The 19180-nt window shown below is 36.2% G+C and overlaps 1 protein-coding gene across 5 annotated transcripts in view; it reads right to left on the bottom strand.

Annotated features, from left to right (window-relative positions):
* Positions 1–382: 382 nt before the first annotated feature.
* DLG5 (discs large MAGUK scaffold protein 5) overlaps positions 383–19180 on the bottom strand; it is a 98263-nt gene continuing 79465 nt past the window's right edge. For all 5 annotated transcript variants that reach the window (XM_069019287.1, XM_069019282.1, XM_069019286.1 and 2 more), the window contains exons 20-33: positions 18536–18625; positions 17138–17306; positions 13271–13433; positions 12260–12393; positions 11527–11691; positions 11001–11184; positions 9577–9725; positions 9104–9274; positions 8592–8788; positions 7627–7770; positions 7314–7441; positions 6446–6555; positions 4603–4712; positions 383–2247 (exon numbers count right to left, since the gene is read on the bottom strand). In XM_069019287.1, coding sequence (XP_068875388.1) covers positions 2144–2247; positions 4603–4712; positions 6446–6555; positions 7314–7441; positions 7627–7770; positions 8592–8788; positions 9104–9274; positions 9577–9725; positions 11001–11184; positions 11527–11691; positions 12260–12393; positions 13271–13433; positions 17138–17306; positions 18536–18625 — 2018 coding nt within the window. In that variant the 3' untranslated portion in view covers positions 383–2143. The remainder of the gene's footprint in view (positions 2248–4602; positions 4713–6445; positions 6556–7313; positions 7442–7626; positions 7771–8591; positions 8789–9103; positions 9275–9576; positions 9726–11000; positions 11185–11526; positions 11692–12259; positions 12394–13270; positions 13434–17137; positions 17307–18535; positions 18626–19180) is intronic.

Raw genomic sequence — 19180 nt, 5'->3', positions numbered from 1 at the left:
AATGTGCTTTTAAGCTAATATTCACATTTTTCCCCAGTGACTCTCCCTTGAAAATATCAGTGATATATTCATTCTTCAGTTAAAGCCTCCATCCAAACAACTGCATTTCCATTTGAAATCCTTAACACCAATGGGCCAGAACATTAAAAATGTTAACACAAAACAACATCTAACTTCTTGTGTCCTGCAATTTTTGAACATCTCTGGTATTTATGCATTCAAGGATAGGCAAGAGCACAAAACAAACTCGCTCTTCTCAAGGTGGTTATCTGAAACTATAAGGTGGATATGCCAATTTTAGTCAGAAATTAAAACCTTATATGAAGACTCAACTAAACAGAGTCAAAAAGAGCATGAGCTCTATGCACCCGTTACACACAAGTGAAGTTACAGAAATTGACCTTTATTTAGTAATCAGTTTCTTTAACTTTTTTTTTGATACAAAGTGACATTTTCATTTAGTACAGAAAAATCCATGTCAGAACAGTACCTGTCTGTTTCAGTTGTACCACTGGAGTCTACTCTGATCTCAAACTTTAAAAAACAAACAAAACAAACAAAAAATTAAGATAAACAAAAAACTTCTGTCCCTCACCATGAGAAGTACTTGGACTACTAATTCATCCATACCATTTCATATTTATTAATTTATATATACAGTATTATAATAGTATGGTATAATACTATATAAAATACTATATATATTTTAGATGTTTTTATAGTTCAGAATACTCTATATAGTGTATAACTATATAAATGCTATAAAAAGTATTTTGAACCATAAAATAGCAACTGTAGAACAGAATTTAAATTTAGATCTTTCTTGAAGAGCTGTGCAAGAAGAATCCCTTTTTTTAATTATAAAAGCTGCAAACAGAAGCAAAATTACAGCCTGTAGTGTAAAACTAGAAACCCTACATAATGAAATGTTAGAAACAGTGACTGAGAAGCAGGTCTACTCAAATAATATTTTAAAAACAATTAAAATACAGTACCCAGGAAACATGGCACAAGAGACAGAAGAAACAGGTACAAAACCTGTGTTAGGAACACAGAGTCAGAAGTGCAAAAAACCAAAAAGGGAACTGATATAATAGAGTTTGGTACAACAGGTAAATAAGTATTGCAACCAAAACTAAACAATCACTTATTTTCTGACAGTGAAAACACTAACAATTAAGTACCTTTCTAAAGGCTTTTAATCAAAGCCCTAAAACTGTGTCTGCTCTTAAATAAAAAGTCTATGTAAATGCTACACACTGAAGTACAAAGCTTAAGAATTACCCTGCAAAATTGCACCAACATAAGCTTTCCATATTTACAGTATCTAAAAGTGATAGAACACAGCATGCTAGGCCTAGTTTATGACTCTCCCCCACCAGTACTTAATCCAGGCCCAACAACCAAAAATTATTATTTGTCAACACATGTTGAACTTGGACTGCTCAGATACCTTATGACGTTTAAATATTAGCTTCATGCATAAAACAAGAAACGATATCTTTGACAGACAAGCATTGACAGGATACAAACAGTGGTCTGCCCTGTGTAGGAGTGTACTTCCTTTTGAGCTTACTCCCAATGTGTACCAATTCAATCTCACATTATTACCTGGTTGTCAAGTCAACAATGTGCTTAGAAATGGTCAAAACTGTAACTAAGAGTCACATTGTACATAAACTGTCCACTCATACTCAGAAATTTCACTCCATTTTGGAGAGTTACCTCACTAAGTGAAAGGACACAGAGTTAAAAAAAGAACAAAACAAAACAAAAAGACGTTCAAGTAAACAGCAAGAACCAAATACTTTGAAAAGGTTTTTGTAAACTTGTCATTCTACAGGGTTTTGCAGCATTGTTAAATTCATTACTCATTGACAAGTACACACAGGTCACAACCCTCGTGACATGTGTGCCATGTGTCACATGTGTACATGTTCGACATAAGAGACAAGCTTGCTGAAGTGATCTACCCCTTCCCACATGCCTCATCAGGTCCTCAGGTGTTCAGTGTTATCATTCCCCTTCATGAAACAGAAATCACTTATGGATATCTTTATAAAGACAGAAATGAACTGAGTCCATTGGATAGAATGTTAGTTGGTTATTTACACCTGGAAAGTAGTTTCACAGCAAAATAAATCTACAGTGGGCCAGCTGGGATCCACAGGACCTTGTTTTGTTCTTGGTCAACAGTTGTCATAATCTGAGTGCAAATGCTTGAAAGGGCTCCTCCCTGGACAGTGCCTGTAGAAGAAGAAACCACACACACAAATGAGACTGGAACAGTTAAAAGTAATTACCAAGAACAGTCTTCTGCATCTATCTGCAAAGTGTTTATCAACAGATCAGAATTAAGCAACTCAACTCAGTATCTGACAGATGCATGGCTCTATTTAAAAAAAAAGAAAATAAACAGAGCAAAGAGGTCAAGCATTCAATACACAGTTTCTTCTGCTAGCTCCTAAAACAATCCAGGGAAGTCAAGGAACTGATGGCTATAATCAACTAAGACAACTGTTTTGTAAGAGGCCTCCATGTACTATTTTCAGAGGCATCAGGTGGCAAAGTTTAAGACTAAAGATGGTCAGAACCTGCTATAATAAACCTTCTCTGTTCAACATGTGCTGTTAAGAGTTTTATATTTACAGGGTAATATACATAGAGACTATAGCTGTAGCAACTAGACACTATTTACAAATATTAGAAGTAAATTATGAGCAGCTCACAGATCGCTGAGCTAAATTAAACAGCACTGGTTGCTACTGCAATTCTTATCGCCAGCTACATTCAAGGAACAACAGCAGGCAGCTCCCTGAAAATCAATTCAAAAGATAAATGAACACCTTTTATTCTACCCTTGCTAAACATAAAAAGTAAAATGCCAACACTGACACATGGGAGGATTGTCTTTAATACTTAAAAACTGAGGAACTTCATGACTTGAGAAATATGTCAGCAAAGCCTCTGGCCACAGTTACTACTAATGCTGAAAAGTATGGGAAGTCTTATACAGCTTAAGGCATAATTTTTCTTTTGCAAAAGAGAAAATATGATGTCACTAAACATAAAATATTTGGCTCTGCTATATATACTACAGTTAATGATGTCAGGTGACTGGATACAGAACATGGTAACTGAAAAGGTCTATGAAAGGTGACAAATGGCAGGGAAGAATTTATTGAGATTACACACTGTTCACAACTTCATAGAGGAAACAATGTCAACTTGAAAGGCATTGGTCAAAAACTGAACTTCATGAGGTAGTTAAAGAGCTCTGGTCTGAGAGAGTGTGACCTATAGCTCCATGACTAACCTTCCGTGTACAGCATGCCTATCTACAGGCTTATTTTATGTACAACACTGTAACTTCAACAAGCCTGAATGTCAGTGCAATTTGAACACCAACCCTCTCTGACTACCAGCATCTGGAAGTGTTGATGACAGCTGGAGTCCACTGCACTTGGCACCAACAGAAGGAGGCCCTTCCCATGGGGCATATGAGAAGATACACATAAGACGCTCTTGGACTGAGTGCCACTTCCACTATCAGGGTGAAACCAAAATGTCACAAATGATGAAATAAGAAGCAGAAGGTAACATGTGGTGATGCAATCTGGCCACATGCATGTACATTTCTGTGAAAGTTTAGTATGCACTATGTAAAAACATTTCTATGGCTATTACATAACAGGCAAATGATTTTGTTGAGAACATGTGCCTTCTCTCAGGATGCACTGAGCAAGCTCTAAATTAAACACACCCCTTTGTCTCTCTCCACTCAGTAAAATATTTCTGTAAGAATCCCATTTTTCAAGGGATAAAAAGTTAGATTTTGGCAAGTTTAGGCTGTTTGTTCTTTTTTTAAGTTTTGTTGCCATGCACATCAAGATACATTCAAAAGACTGGGGGATAAAATTCTAGGTATGTGGAACCACATGGAAATATACTCTGAAATGAACAGTCTCCAGACACTGTTTCCTTTCTCTGACAAAAACACAATCCAAGACTGATTTCATAATTTTATGAAGTTAAAAAGGCTTCTAAAGGTGAATTTAATTATTCCAAATTACAATGCATGCTCAAGAAACCTTGGACAATCTTTTTTCCATTGCTGAAACATTTAAAGTATGTCTCACAAATCACAAAATCACACAGAATTACAGAAAGGTTGGGGTTGGAACGGACCTTTGGAAATCATAATTTGTTAATTTAAGCTACAAGGGGTTTCTGTTGTTTTGTTTGATTTTTACAATTTAAAAAAAACCCCTTGTACTCCTTACAGGGTATAACACTGACAACACTGTGTCAAATTGTCAAATCTTGACCACAGTTTCTATACTACTGGCTAGTAATAAAACCTTTTCAGAACCTCTTTAGATCATAAGATTCATAACATTCAGAAGAAAAACATGTAGAAGATTTCTATCTTGATATTTCCTCTCCTGGTAAAATAAAATAACAGAACATGAGTTTGTTAAAAGGGAAGGCAGAAGGAAAAAACCCAAGGTGGTCATTGAAAGGACACTGATCTTTTGAATTAAAGTGCAAATGGATTAAATTACCACTGTGTTCCTGCTGAAAGTTTGATTAAATACTAACCTGTAAAGTACTTGCTATACTCCTGTTCTATTTTTTGAGCTGTCTCAAATTGTTCTTTGGAATGTTTTTGTGTAACTTTGTCCCTCAGGAAGATTGGGTCTTTTTGCTCTCTGAAAAAAAAAACAAACAAAAGAGGAAAAAAAGGAAACACCTTGTATAAGAGTAATTTTTTTAATGGACTTGAAAAGAGTCCCTCTAGTTGAGTGCATAATAAAGGCTAATTCACATGCAAGCAGACTCCTAGGCCCAGAGTGCCATCTACTGTGTTTCAGCAGTATCAGCAGAGTCATCAGGATCACTTCAGTGCTAACAAATTTATCTGCTGTCAGACCAAGACAGTATTTCTTTAAAGTTTCAGAGACTGGGAGGCAGTTGAGGAGGAAATAATATAATTTTTTCCTGTTCATATGAATTGGATCATCAATTCATATACATGCCAGTACTCCCTACACAAAGCTGGGCTCAAGTACCGCTCTTCTAAGGGCTTGTGAAGGATCAAGCATCAAGCAAACACAGTATTTCCATGTTACCATATATACGACATATTTTTGAGATGCCTCTTTTTCTATTATACAAGCTCTTGAAAATATATGAAAAAAAACAGAGAAATACAAATGCTAAAATAATTATTTAAAAACATAATTACTGAACTAACCTATCATTGCTGTGGAGCATTTCAGAGAATGCCAATAGAACCTGTGCTGTATTAAAAAGGATGTTTGGAGAAACTTTTGGTGCTCACAACAAGCAGAGACAATGTGCCACTGCAACCTATACTGCCAGAAATCCTTGCTTGATTCGTTTCATCTCTGTCACTTTCCAAAAAAAAGAAAAAGCTGTAATGGTCACCATTTCATTTCCAATGGGGTCAAGACATGACATTTCCATTTATCATTTAAGTGCACAATCCTATAGTGGTAATGAAATACACCTCATTGCTCTATGTCCTGTTTCTACTTTAAAGTAGTGATACTTTTCTTATTAAATAGGCAGTAATCAAATTTACCTACAGATCAAGAATATAAGAAATCTTCAACTTTAAATATGAAGAGAGCACAAGTGTAAGATCTCTTAGCAGAAGTGTTTCTTAATATTCATGTTGGAAGATTATGTTCCTTCTTGCCAAATCAATCTATCAAAATGTTTAAAGGCTTTCTCAAACATCAAGGGATGGACTGGGGTTTGCAACTCATGTATTCTGTTCCTGGCTATATTCAAGCAGGAATTTCACAATTACTGAAAGAACACAGCCTGAGAAGACCACAGTATATGTACTATGTGGCAAAAGGGGGCTTCCCTTGCTCTGTTTATTAGAGAATGAAGGTGGGAAATGTTGTTGAATCAATTGGCACTGCATCCACACCCTTCCCCTTCTAAGAAGATGAAGAACAGCTCTTTGTCATGGTCAACACTTAATCCTCAATGGATCTTACCCATATCTGTCTTACAATTTGCTAGAAAGGTTAGCAGGAAAGATCCTTCTGGAGGACATTGTTTGGTCTCCATGGGCTTCTTTCAAAGATTCACTTAACTGTCATGCAACTGAAATGAAGTTAAGACCATATACCTCACAGTGGGTTTTATGAGGAATAATTTCCCCATTTTACAGAATCACAGAATGTTCTGAGTTGGAAGGGACCCAGAAGGATCATCAAGTCCAGCTCTTCAGTGAATGGCCCACACAGGGATCGAACCTTGGTGTCATTAGCACCAGGCACTGAGCCAATCTCAGTGGCTGTTTTAAGAGATTTAAGATGACTTGGATGAAATAAACAGTAACAGTAAAACAGACTTATTTTAAGCTAGAATAAGCATCCCTGAACTATACCCCTCACAGACTTACTTGATTTGTTTAGCATTTTTGTAGCGAATAAAAATTACAATAGGGTAGATATGAACACTGTGGAGCCGTTCGATGGCATGAGGAGCGATGTCAAGCAGACAATGACAATCCTAAGATCAAATGTAAATGCAAAACACTCATTCAGTTAAAGAGCACAAGCACACATGCAAATCCCCCATTTCTTCCCTTACTTAAATCATAGCAACCCAAAAGAATTTTGCCATACATTTAGCATTTTGGGACTACTGAGCAATTTGTACCCAAAGGATTTATAAAAAAAGACAAAACATGAAAAACTGCAAGAAATTGCATTCATAGTATTGAAAGCATGCACTGATAGAAATAAAAGTACTTGAAGAACTAATGAAATGAAAACTCAGATTGAAATATATGCAATACATTTTTTCAAAATTTAAATATTCCTATTAATTTTCTCTTTCAGAAATCATAAGCAAACACAAGCATTAATAGGACTTTCCATGTGGTTTGATTGAAAACTGTAAGCAATGAACAGACTTTAAGTAACATCTGTCTCCAGGATTACGATGATGCTTATATTCTATATGACTGCATTAAATGGAATAGGTAAAAAAATTAAATCCTTTTTTGGAGGGGGTAGAGGATGGAATTTAAGAAAATTATTTCTAACTTTATTTAATAACACTGTAGAAGAATTTCTAGTTTCTATAAAGTTGAGCTTCCTTTAAATAGTCACATGACCAAGTAAGGTAAATTTTATTTTATTTAGCTGCCTGGGGAACAGTTCTCAGAATGTCTTAAAGGATGACACTGCTAACATAAATTCCCACCCCCCCCCAACATAAGTATGTAAATTGTACAAAGAACTACAGCACTAAAATTGACTCACCTTTTCTGTTATCTCTTTTATTGAAGCTACAGTTGTCACATCAAAATGTCCACTCCTCCGTTTGTAATCGATAAACAGACAATCCTTCACACCTCGTTCAATGGCTTGCTGGGAAGCTTTCATAACCTCTGTTTCATAGAAGAGATCCCCTTTCATTACTATTCCTTAGGCACAGAACAAGGCTAAGAAGACAATGTCTGCAAGTTCAGATCCTTGGGGTGTTATCCATACTTGTGTTATCATTTTGTTCATTTATACACATTACTATCACGTATTCTAAGCATGAATAAATTAGTTATATTTGCATACTTACCAAGAGGACATCTGCAAAATTTTCCAGGGGATTCTTTGACCAGCATGTCTTTCACAGCATCAAGTAAAGGTCCTAGAATAAGGACAGGCCTAGGGGAGGTACAGTCCACTTTCTGGACACGCTGATAAGCCAAACTTGCAGAATCTACACATACAGAAGATATTTATTTGTAAAAGTATACATTTCCTGGCATTCCTCAAATAAGAAGAAGCATCCTTCTAGGAATTATGAGAAGACCTCCTCTGCAAGGTCAAAGGACCTTGACAAATACAAAATACAGTCAGTCATTACTGCGATTTTTCCACTTGACAGATGAAAACAGACATTTTTCTTAATGAACCTAGTGTTCATTTAGAAAAATTGAACTCCTCACCTTCACCAATCATCCCTAAAAGTGTAAAAAAATACACAGTATTTGATATCTCTGGCTTGGTTTGTTGAGCTTTTACAAGGAAGTAAGCACTGTAACCAACATGATTTTTCTAAAGGAGTAAGAAATAAAAGTGAAGTTTTTGAGTGGTGCACAGGATTTCTGTCTAGACTAAGCAACCAAGACAGAAATTAAATAGCTGAAGATCAAAACCATATATCAAAAAGAATCTCCCTCTCCAAATGAAATTAAAAAAGACTGGACATGGCACTTGGTGCCATAGTCTTGTTGAGGTGTTAGGGCATGGGTTGGACTCGACGATCTTGGAGGTCTCTTCCAACCTCGTTATTCTGTGTGATTCTGTGTATGAAATAGCAATGCTAATAGGTCTAGGAAGAAATTACCAAAGTATTATTTTGAAACACACTGGCTTGTAATTTAATACAAAAAAAAAAAAAAGTTATTAGAAGTAATTATCACCATTTGTATTCAGAGCAATTAGAAAGTAACATTATTTGTTGTGCTGTGCTGCACCTGATTAAAAATGAAAGAGAAATAAAGGCAAACCCCTCCCAAGTATAACAAAGGTACTTGCCATCCAAGAAAGGAATTGAGTCTGTACTGATTGTATCTAGAGCCAGTAAATCTTTTCCATCTTTGGAACCACTTCGCTTATGTTTATGCTTTCTTCTGAAGAATGACCTCCTTGCTGCTGCTGACAATGTCTTAGATGAACTGTTTTCATCTTTAGCCTCAGACATGCTGTGTCTCCTGTAGAATTCCTGATCCATCCTAGAATAAAACAGACAAAGTGGCTGGTATTGAAAGTTATCTTTTTAGAATTTTTTGACAGTATCATGGCTGGTGATGCTGTGCCTGATGCACCCCAGGACATTGTCATTTCTAGTTTATTATTTAGCAGCATTAAAACAAACTTGATAGAGCAATATACTTAATTCAATATATATTAAAATATGCCATCCCTAAAATGACATATCTAAGAATTACTAACTCCCAGAAAGAAGCAAACAAGTCTTCTGTCTCACTAGTCAGACTTTTAAAGACAAATACTTTTTAAAGATGAATACTGCACCTGAGGTCACTTACATGTATTTACTTGGAATCTGTCCTCTTTCCAGCTTCTGAGCATTCTCGTCTAGCTGCCAAGCCATCCAACAACCAAAATTTCCCTGTGGTAGAGTGTCATCCACATATAAAATGTCATCTTTCTTAAAGCTTAAATCCTGTTCCATCTCTGCCAGACGGTCATAAAGTGCTCTGGAAAGGAAGACAAACAGGCTCTGCAAGTGGTCTATATCAACTCAAGGGAAGAACACACCTTTTTTGAAAAAAGTTAACAGATTAGTGGCACACTCTGAATTTCAAGAACACACAAGGAGTGAAAAGTGAAGACTCGCTATGCTAGACTGTGTACTCGCTGTCAGAGAATGGCTGGATAAATTAGTAAACTAAATTTTAAAAAACCTGGCAAAATTAATGTCCTCTCTCTCTCTCTTTCATGATGGTCAGCACATTATTCTAACAGCCTTATGCTGTCATTACCAGTCATGCTCAAATACCTGATGTAGAATCCATCTCCAGGAAGCTCTTTTATCTTATTAAACTCTTCTATTCTGTATTGAGTCTTTATTTTGATGTTTTCTCCAGGCTTCAACATTTCAAGATAGGCTTCCTCAGCCGTTTTATTTCGCATGTCAATGGACCCATACTGCAAAACACAAAAAGAAACCTTTAGATGTGAAATTGTATTTTAACAAGAAATAGAATTAGGTGAGCTTGTAAAACATGCAGAATGATTTTGTTTTTCTCAGTTGCAGGTTCTGTATACGTAAGTCTTGTCACTTAACTCTAGTACAGTTTGCACCTTAAGATGTCTAGCAGAAGACTGAGACATTACAGTGGAAAACAAAAAACTCAAGTGCAAACAGCAGAGAGGTACTGTGAGAGAGCACTTCTTGAAAAAGTTTTCCAAGCGTAATCTGAGAATCATAAAATTCACACTGAAAAAAATTAATATATTTAGGGATAGCAAGTAGTCTGAAGGAGGTCAAACATGATTACAAAGCAAAATCTAGACACTAGAAGTTCAATGGGAGAGTCTCAATGCTCACTTGTATCTGAAAAGCTCATACAGACATTTATCACCTTAACAGTCTTCACAAGCAAGTAAATATTCTCATTTCAGATACAGAAAGCAGAGTCAAAGACACAATATATGGTATGGGGAATTATAAGAGAGAATTGGGTTGTGAGCTATAAAACCTGCCTGCAGAGGCTCATGGCAGCACAAAGGAGCACATGGTGGCACACAGAGGTTTGTCTCCACTGCCCCTGGGGGGAGGAGGTGTCACAGGGCAGAGCCCTATGGAGAGCAGCCTGCTGGGAGCTGAGGGACTGGTGAGCAGTGTGTGATCACCACATGGAAAGAAGTGTGCTGCTGATGTGGCAACATGGGATAGGTCACACCAATAAGGAAATACTGTGTCTTAGAAAGTGTATAAAACCAGCTCACTCCTTTGAATAAACGATTCAGATTCCCTGCCAGTCTGTGTCCGTGATTCAATCGCCGACAAAATGGTTTTCCCCAAACTCTCTTTAAAATTTCATAGAGGTAAGATCAATACTGTTCTCTGTTTTACACTATCTTTCATATCCTTGCTTTTCTCCTACATACAGAATTCCAAGCTTCCCATTTAGATAAAGGGAGCAGGTGTTAATAATTACAGGTAGACATATGTGAGTCCTTTCAAACTTTGGGGAATCTTGTGCTATCAACAGTGATAGTTCTCCAGGTTCACATCATCCAGCTCCTCATGTGCTGCAGCCAAAATGCAAGTTTGCTTTCTGACCAGTTTTGTGGCAGGAACTCAAAATTCATGGAATATTCCACACTGTGGGACAGCACAGCATTGCTGTAGTTCCTCCCTCTTTATACTATCCCAGCCACTCATCAGTACACTGCAGACATTTCTGAAGTGCTTACCTCAAGTATCATGTCACCCAAAACTAGTCCATCAGGTCCTTTTGCTGGGCTATCATCATCCACATCTGACACAAATATTCCATACAGGTTTCCACCACATATTTGGATTCCAAGATCGACTTGGGATTTTTTAACAACAACAATTCTAGGTTCAGGGGTCCTTTTGTTTGTGTCCACAGGGCCCCTTTTGACAGAAAGAAATAACATGCATACTGGAATTTAAAAACTTGCATTGCAGAAAATCAACTTGCCATCTGAAGAATATATATTTATATAAATATTATTCATAATAGGTCACCTTTCCAACTAAACCAATCTTGCAGAAAACTTTCTTCGCTCTTTGCAGACCTCATGTTTCAGAAACAGTCTGAAAACATGTACATTTATATTCTGGGGTCCACTTAACTTGTCTGCTGACTTACTTTAACCTTACACAGCATTCACAGAAGTACACTTCATTTTTTAATACTCTTCATATCCACCCTGACCATTTATTTTCCTCTAAGACAAAAGTTTTACTCTCTACCTTAAGGAATTGCGGGGACTTGTAGTTGGAGTGGTTTGTTTGGATGGTGGTGTCATTGTTCCTTCATCCTGTTCGCTCACAGTGTCGATTACGGAATGATTGTCAGGCGTTGCAGCTCCACTGCCTTGAGGGGTGGAATGATTACTCACAGGTTCTAAGCGAGAACTATGACAGGGGCAAAAAACAGAATAAAAGACTGGCCGGTTAATGCCAAATATCTTCCACTCAAAATTTTTAATTTTGCTGTAAGTCAATTTTAAAGTAAGGGAGATAAAACACAAACCAAATAACTCAAATGAGCATGCCAAAAAACATGCGTTCACCATAAATCTAAGAGAAAGACAAAGCTCTCTTTTGAAGTGTGATCATGCATCAAAGTAGGATGGGTAATTTCACCAGGTCATATGCCTTCTCTAATTAATACTGGAAATTCCAATAGTGGAAAAAATAGTAAAAAATATTTGAATTATTAAAATGTCATAATCCTAGGAAGAAGTCATCTTGGATTTTAGTTTAGTATATTTAAGGATTATGCCTAAATAAAAGAGAGAATATATTTAGATGCATCAAACATTTTTCTTTTGACAAACATGTATTCATGTTTCTTTTGATAAACATGTATCAGCACACATGTGCTCATGTTTGCAAACATATTAAGTGTACAGAAGTTAGTACTAGCTAAATAATTGTGTGGACAGGAGAGCTGGTTTTTCCCAAGTCTAGCCAGCCTTACCTTGACCGTGAGTGATTGCCAAGCTGATACATGTGTGGGTTATACTGAGCCAGAATGGTGATGGTGTCACACTGCTGCCCAATGATTAGCCGAGCCTGTTGCTCTGTAGCATTTCTCAAATTTATTCCATTAAACTATGGAAAAATTGCACAAACCAGAATGTCAAGTTTTCAAACTAGCAAAACTAGCAAAGTCATTCTTTCAGTGTCCTAATTAGTTTAATGTCTAAATGCTCACTTAATCCCACTGGAGCAAATAGGAGAATGAAAATGTTGCTAGACAGTGATTTCTAGGGTTTATTCCTTGGAAGGAATCATCATAATTTTCAAGTATCTGGTAACCTGACAAGGAGTTTAACAATATTTTCACTGTTAAAAGACATATGTATTCTGAGCTGTGCTATGATTTGATATTACTGATTAAATACAAGTTGATTCAGATCACCAATCTGAGTAAATTCAGAATTTAAAGATAAATCAGATCTATTCAGATCTATTTTAGTATGAGAAACACTGTGCAACAGAAGGTGCTTTAACATGATGCTACATTTACAAAGCAGGTCTGTGCTTTACAAAATGCTACTCTGTGTGTTTATCGAACACAGTAGGCAGAAACATCACTGAGCCTGCATGAGTAATTTTTTAACCAGGTATCTTAGCTAAGGATATGGCACAGCAACAACAGCATGAAGCTCGGTAAAAGCCAGCTGCTTGAAAATGTACTCACCTCACCAGGCAGAGTATGGTGTTGGGACTTTTTAAAGTACTGAAACTAACTAGCTTAAAATTGAATTATATCTATATAAGATGGGATGTAGGTATATCATCAAAAGACATTATTTTTATGATAAAGGCTGAAAAAAGTCACAGTCATGGAATATTACAATAGAGAGTACTCTTTGCTGCATCTCAGTGCACAAGGCTTCCCAACAGCCTTTTTGGGGAAGGCTGTTATGGCTGCAGTCATACAAACTGGTTTATTAAACCTTAGAAATAGTAAGAAAACAATTACCTCCAGTAACTGATCACCATATTCAAGGCCAGCTTGATGGGCAATGCTCCCACCTGTTACTTTAGAGACAAATATTCCACCATTTTCTCCGCTCACAATGGAAATCCCGAGTGGCTCAGAACCCTTCTGCACTTTAACATGGCGTGGTTCTTCCATGTAGGGCCTTTTAGAGGAGATAGTTAAAACTGATTTAGAAAAAAATTGCACTTGAACCACCACAATATCAAAGTTACATGCAATATTTATGCCTGTCTGAACCGTAATAATAAAACAGTTTTAAACAGTTACTTAAAAAACCCACTGTCAACTGTCTTAAATGCATTCCCTTAACACCATGCAATGTACAGGGGCAGAAGTAAATGTATAGCAGGTACATGACTGCTCTAAAAATGATGGTAAATACGAATTATAAATAGTATGGTCATGAAGTTGATAGGAAAGAAGCTTCCAGATGCATATTATATGAAAGGAATTGAACCATTGTATATAATATGTCATTGTCAAACCATATTCCAGAAGGGTATATTACAAATACAAATGTTGGGAGTCTTCATTGCCAGTGAAAATAAACTTAATGAATAATAAGGTGGTAAACCAAAGGACAACAAAGCACAAATACCATATTTCATATTTGTATGCTGGGAGACATAAATTAGTAATGAAAATTAAGCAGTTGCAAACTCAAGCCATTAAGACAGCAGTTTGCATGGTAGCATTACAATTACCATGCAAATTCTCCTCAGGGCAATTATCCAAACGTAAAAAAAGCACAAAGTGCGCAATACTGCTCGAGAAGGACAACCTTAGATCAGGCCAACCTCAAACTCCTTAGTGATGAGAACCTAGGCCTAGGAGCCACAGGGATTCTCAGAAAAGACCTATTACGGAACAGATATCTGAAAGATGTAGAAGATTTGAGAAGACAAGAACACTTAGAACAAGACAAACAATAGTAAGACACCAGTAAGTATAACAAGTAAGTATACAAAAGAAAACCCTGATACATTCCTCTTTCCTCCCCCCGTATTTGGGATCTATCCACCTGTACAAATGGGGCTGGTCCATTCATGATGTGTATAAACAAACAGCAGCCTTCTAAAAAGTCCTGGTTTCTACTATTATAAACTTAATAATGTCTACACAGCAAGAGGCATCACCAGGTGTTAACAGTTGAGCTCACTGTGAATGAAACAGCTTGGGCACCAGGTGTGGTGTATTTTTTATTTTAATACCACTATACTGCATTTGACATGCATTAATTTGAATGTTTTCTTTCCTAGCATTTCATTGTGCCATAGAGATGTTCTCTAAATTGTGTCAACTGCTTAAACTACTTTTTTGTGCTGTTCAGAGACAAGAAGAGTTAACTGGACTTCACTCACTACCACTGCAGTGAGTGAGGCTGAGGAAGGATATTTTCTGGAAAAGTAGGATTTGGAGCTGGGGGCAGAGGGAAGGGGATATTGTTTCATAACTATGCATATTGCCAGACTTTGGAGGGATCCTTTTGGTAGCCTTCTGCAGCAGAGGCGCAATAGTTTGCCAGCTTATTAATGCAAATGAGATAAAAACTGTTGGCTGCTGACATGAATGCAAGTCTGGAACACAGTTATGTTACACCACTGTTAGAAGTAATGCCCTCAGCAATTGCTTACCAATGTACTGAACTTAATACTGATGCTCACATTTTTTGCATGTAACCTAAATTAACTAAATTCTAGTAACTTGCAGAAAACTGATTTTTTTTTTTCACTCACTTTTGAGCATGTAAGCAATGTTATATGAAGGTTCTTCATGTCAGAAAATTTAGCAAGGTGTATTATCTCATTAAAAAACTAGAACTGCATCTTTCTGAGCTTTGTTTATTGTACTTTTCTGCTTTTTCATCTACCACACCCATTTTTAGTTTGTTTGTTTTGTATTGGAATAAGAAAGAATCAAACCTATACAAATTACACAGGATCCTATCTGAGAATTCTAGTAAGTACAGGATGACAGATAACTACGCCTGTATAGCAAATCAGTAATAAAGTAAAAAAGAATGATAACATTAAAAAGATGTTTTACTTGATAAGCAGTGTTATCAAAATCAAGCTAAGCACTTTTCTATAATATTCAGACTGCCTGCCAGGATCCCTAGACATGGAATAGAGAAAAAGTCTTAACTGATAAGATCTTTTAATTTTCCTTTAAATTAAAATCAACAGAACAAACAGAAACATTGATTTTTTTTTTCCCTTCTATATTATTATTATCTGGGGAAAGGTCAGTTTTGTATTTTGTGGGAAACAGAAAGCTTATAAAACCCCCAAAATTTAAACATTTCTTAGGACAGATATAAGTAGCTACTTTCCTAAACTAAGAACTGTTTAATAGTTTGTTTTGTTTTAAAAACCCAACACCAAACCTTAGAATTATACTCTTTTTAGAAAGTGAATTCAGACTATACATTAGCACAGCAAGAGTGATGGGGCTGGAACCTGGATGTACTTCAATAATCTGATCAACGTTAACAAAAATTGTTATTTCCCAGAGATCAGAAGGTGTATCTTGTGCTCAAAGACACAAAAATATAGGAGTGTCAAAACCCCAGCTTGTTCAGCTGAACACTCACATCATTAGTCATGTGAAAGAGAAAAGACATTCTGACTTGGAATTTGCAAGTGACAATCAGAGGAACATTTATACAAGAACACAAGTTGAGTACATGTAGTACAGAAGTCACACTGAAGTAAGAAAGAATGAAAATTCACAAAAACCTCTTTACATTTCCTTTCAAAATAACACTGTTCTTTGTACACAAAACATTCTAGAATTGCTATGATAACTTAGCCACAAAATCTTCAAAGAAAACAGAAGTTTCATATAACATTTTATGAATACATTTTTATTACTGCCAGAAAGGTTAGAATACAGAATATCCTTATAACTTTACCATTCACATTTCTTGTGGTCAGTGTTTTTACAGAAATCACGCATACAAAGGGGTGTTGAACTCCACATAAATGTAACCTATTTCAACACATGGGAGCTCCTTTACACTGCCAGAATGGCATTTAGCTGCCTTATTGGAAATAAAAGTCTGATTCAAATTTGTGTCTTACTGTTCTCTGCTTTGAATTTGTGTAAACTTTTTCATATATTCGCTCTAGCTAGATCATGATGAAATGAAAACAGATGTCCAAGACTGATACTATAAGCAACGTATCTTTGAAATATTCATTTGTGAAATATAAAGTCATTAAACACAAAGCACATGTTTTTAAGAAAGCTATCACATTAGATTCAAATTCTGCAAGCAGCTACACATAAACTGAATGCTATTACTAGCAGTGGTCCAGGTACAGGCAAAGGGATCAGTCAGAGCAGTAAAATTGCATCTGTACATATGGATATGTTCTTCCACAGTTATGCACTCAATTTTTCACGTTATCTGGTTATATGGAATCAAGGCACAGTGTTTAGAGCACATATTCTGCAATGCTAAGGCACCTGATATTTAGCTATCAGACGTTACTAAGTCTTAATTTTGTTTAGATTTCCAGAGTACAGAACAAGGCTATCATAAATAAGCATGTTGAACTGAAAGGGTGTATTCCAATTTAGACTGCCCTTACTTGGTGTGGTCATTAATCTAACATGGAAGAAACAAAACCTTTATGAAATCACTTATTCTTAAAATCCACAAAAGGATCGCTTACATACTTTCTAAAGAAAATAAAACCATGCAATAACAGGCCCTGAGATGCACCTCTGCACCTATGTATTCATCATTTAAATTAAATGTTCACATTCCTTCAGCCTAATAAACACACAAAATTTCCTCAGACACCTTTGTAGTAAAAACAAAAAACCTGGGGACCTTACCTATCTTTTCTACGTTCTCCAACAGATACAGGGCTAATGGAAATCCTCGGTAATGTAGAAAGGGAGTTCTGAGACTGGCTGCTGGTGAAGGAAGACGTTTCCAAGTTAAGAGGTGACTGGGGAGGAGTAATCAAGCTGGGACTGCTACATTCAGAGTGTGACAAGGAGCCTAGGAAAAGTCAACAGTTGAGTTTTAGTATCCTGCATCTGTTATAAGTTGGCAGATCTACCCAGACAGGGTGAAAGACATCACACACATGAGACAAGAAAGAGGGCTGTCTGTTCACTATCTGTTAGTCATGTAATGGGCTTAGGCAGACAAGGTAACTCATTTCAGACAGTGCACACTTACTGTCCTTAATGACTCTGTGTTAAATCCGTCCTCTCTAAGTGTGCAAACAACTACTGCCGTTTTCAACAGGAGACAACGTTACAGACAAGCTACACCATGAGCATGTCTGAAAAGCACGTTAAAGAAAAATAATAAAAGACAGGACGGAAGTAAAATAAAAATCTAATATGTAGGTTTGTTTCCAAATAAAATATTTATGTGCAGCCCTTCCCTTTACATAGGAGATATATTATGCAACACCTGAAAAAGATAACAGAACCCAAGCATGAATCCTACACAGGGACAAGAAAGCTCTGAAATTTCAGACAAGCTTGACATGACTTAGTTTGCACCTTTACCCTGGTTGTCCGCTCCCTAAGTAATCTACCAAACAAGTGCCCTGACACAGTTTGCTCCCTTTGAAAAGCTAGAGAAAATAAACTCAAATTAGTAATCACAAATGAAAGCTATTTTTAAGAATTGTATTTGCCCAGTTAGGAAAAGCACTGCATACAATACATTAAGGCTGCAGAACATCTGAGCGATGATGGCAGTGAAGAGTTGCTGATTGCTGACAGCAAACTCCTGATTCCACAGCACTCCAACTACTGCTTGTCTTTAAACATCTTCCACCAAGCAATTTTGAGCAAAGTACTGGAATATTTTCACTGCATTTCAAATAGTATAATTTACAATCAGTGATACAACGTAAGTAAATGATACACTTAAAGACTGAAAAAAGAAATGCAAGTTATCTCACTGTTAAAATTTTCAAGGCATCATTCTAGAAGAAATGACAACTATAAAACATACAGCAATGCTTATTCTTACTTTTGTCTGCACTTTTACTCAGTGTGCCAAGTACTCAAGTCAGCTATCAGAAAAAAACAACTTTCTAGTGGAAGTTTCTTTTCTTTTTTAATGTTTCCCTGGCAAAATGCAGATTTTGTAATCTTAATAAAATTGTCCTACTTAGATCGTGGAGCAACCTGATTTAACAACTGCAAGGGCTTTGTATCAGTTATACTGAAAACAGTACAATTAAAATTACTTATGAAATAATTCACCTCTGTCAGAGCCCATCATGGACCTTGGATATCTTGGTGTTAAAGGGATCTTAATTCGTTCTGTTCTGTATTGCAAGTTACTCGAAGAACCTATTTTTAAAACAAGGAAACATTAAAATGACAGAAGTAAAAGCAGCTACATTAAACAAAAAGTACATTTAGATTGTACTTCTTCAATGAGGATTAAAATGGCCTCTAAATGATCAAGACAAGAGCTTTGATGACTACCCTCATAATTGTGAATATCATAATTGTAGCAAATGATCTTGATTACACAGTCAGTATAAACAGAGCACAACACAGCTACACAGTATATATGCACTGTTTTTTCTTGTATGAAAAAATATTTTGAGTATTTTCCTATGAAGTTAAACTTTACTCTAAGTCCAAGCAAGAATCTAACATCTCTGTTCACTAAGAATCCATAGGACTTTGCAAATGGCATTTAAAATATTCTTATTACATTCTGCTTGGATGAATACATCACTGATACTGGTTGCAAATAGTTATGCTCCTTTTTGCTGTGCTTATAAAGCTACCATACTCTACTCAGTCTTTGACAGAACACAGGAGCACAAACACTTACAAAACCCCCAGTTACTACATAAATTAAAATTTAAATAAACCTAAAATGTTAAAATGTCA

This window comes from Aphelocoma coerulescens, chromosome 6 (assembly GCF_041296385.1).
Source record: "Aphelocoma coerulescens isolate FSJ_1873_10779 chromosome 6, UR_Acoe_1.0, whole genome shotgun sequence".
NCBI lineage: Eukaryota > Metazoa > Chordata > Aves > Passeriformes > Corvidae > Aphelocoma > Aphelocoma coerulescens.
The sequence above is the reverse complement of the archived record's forward strand: the minus strand, read 5'-3'. Positions and strand labels throughout refer to the sequence as shown.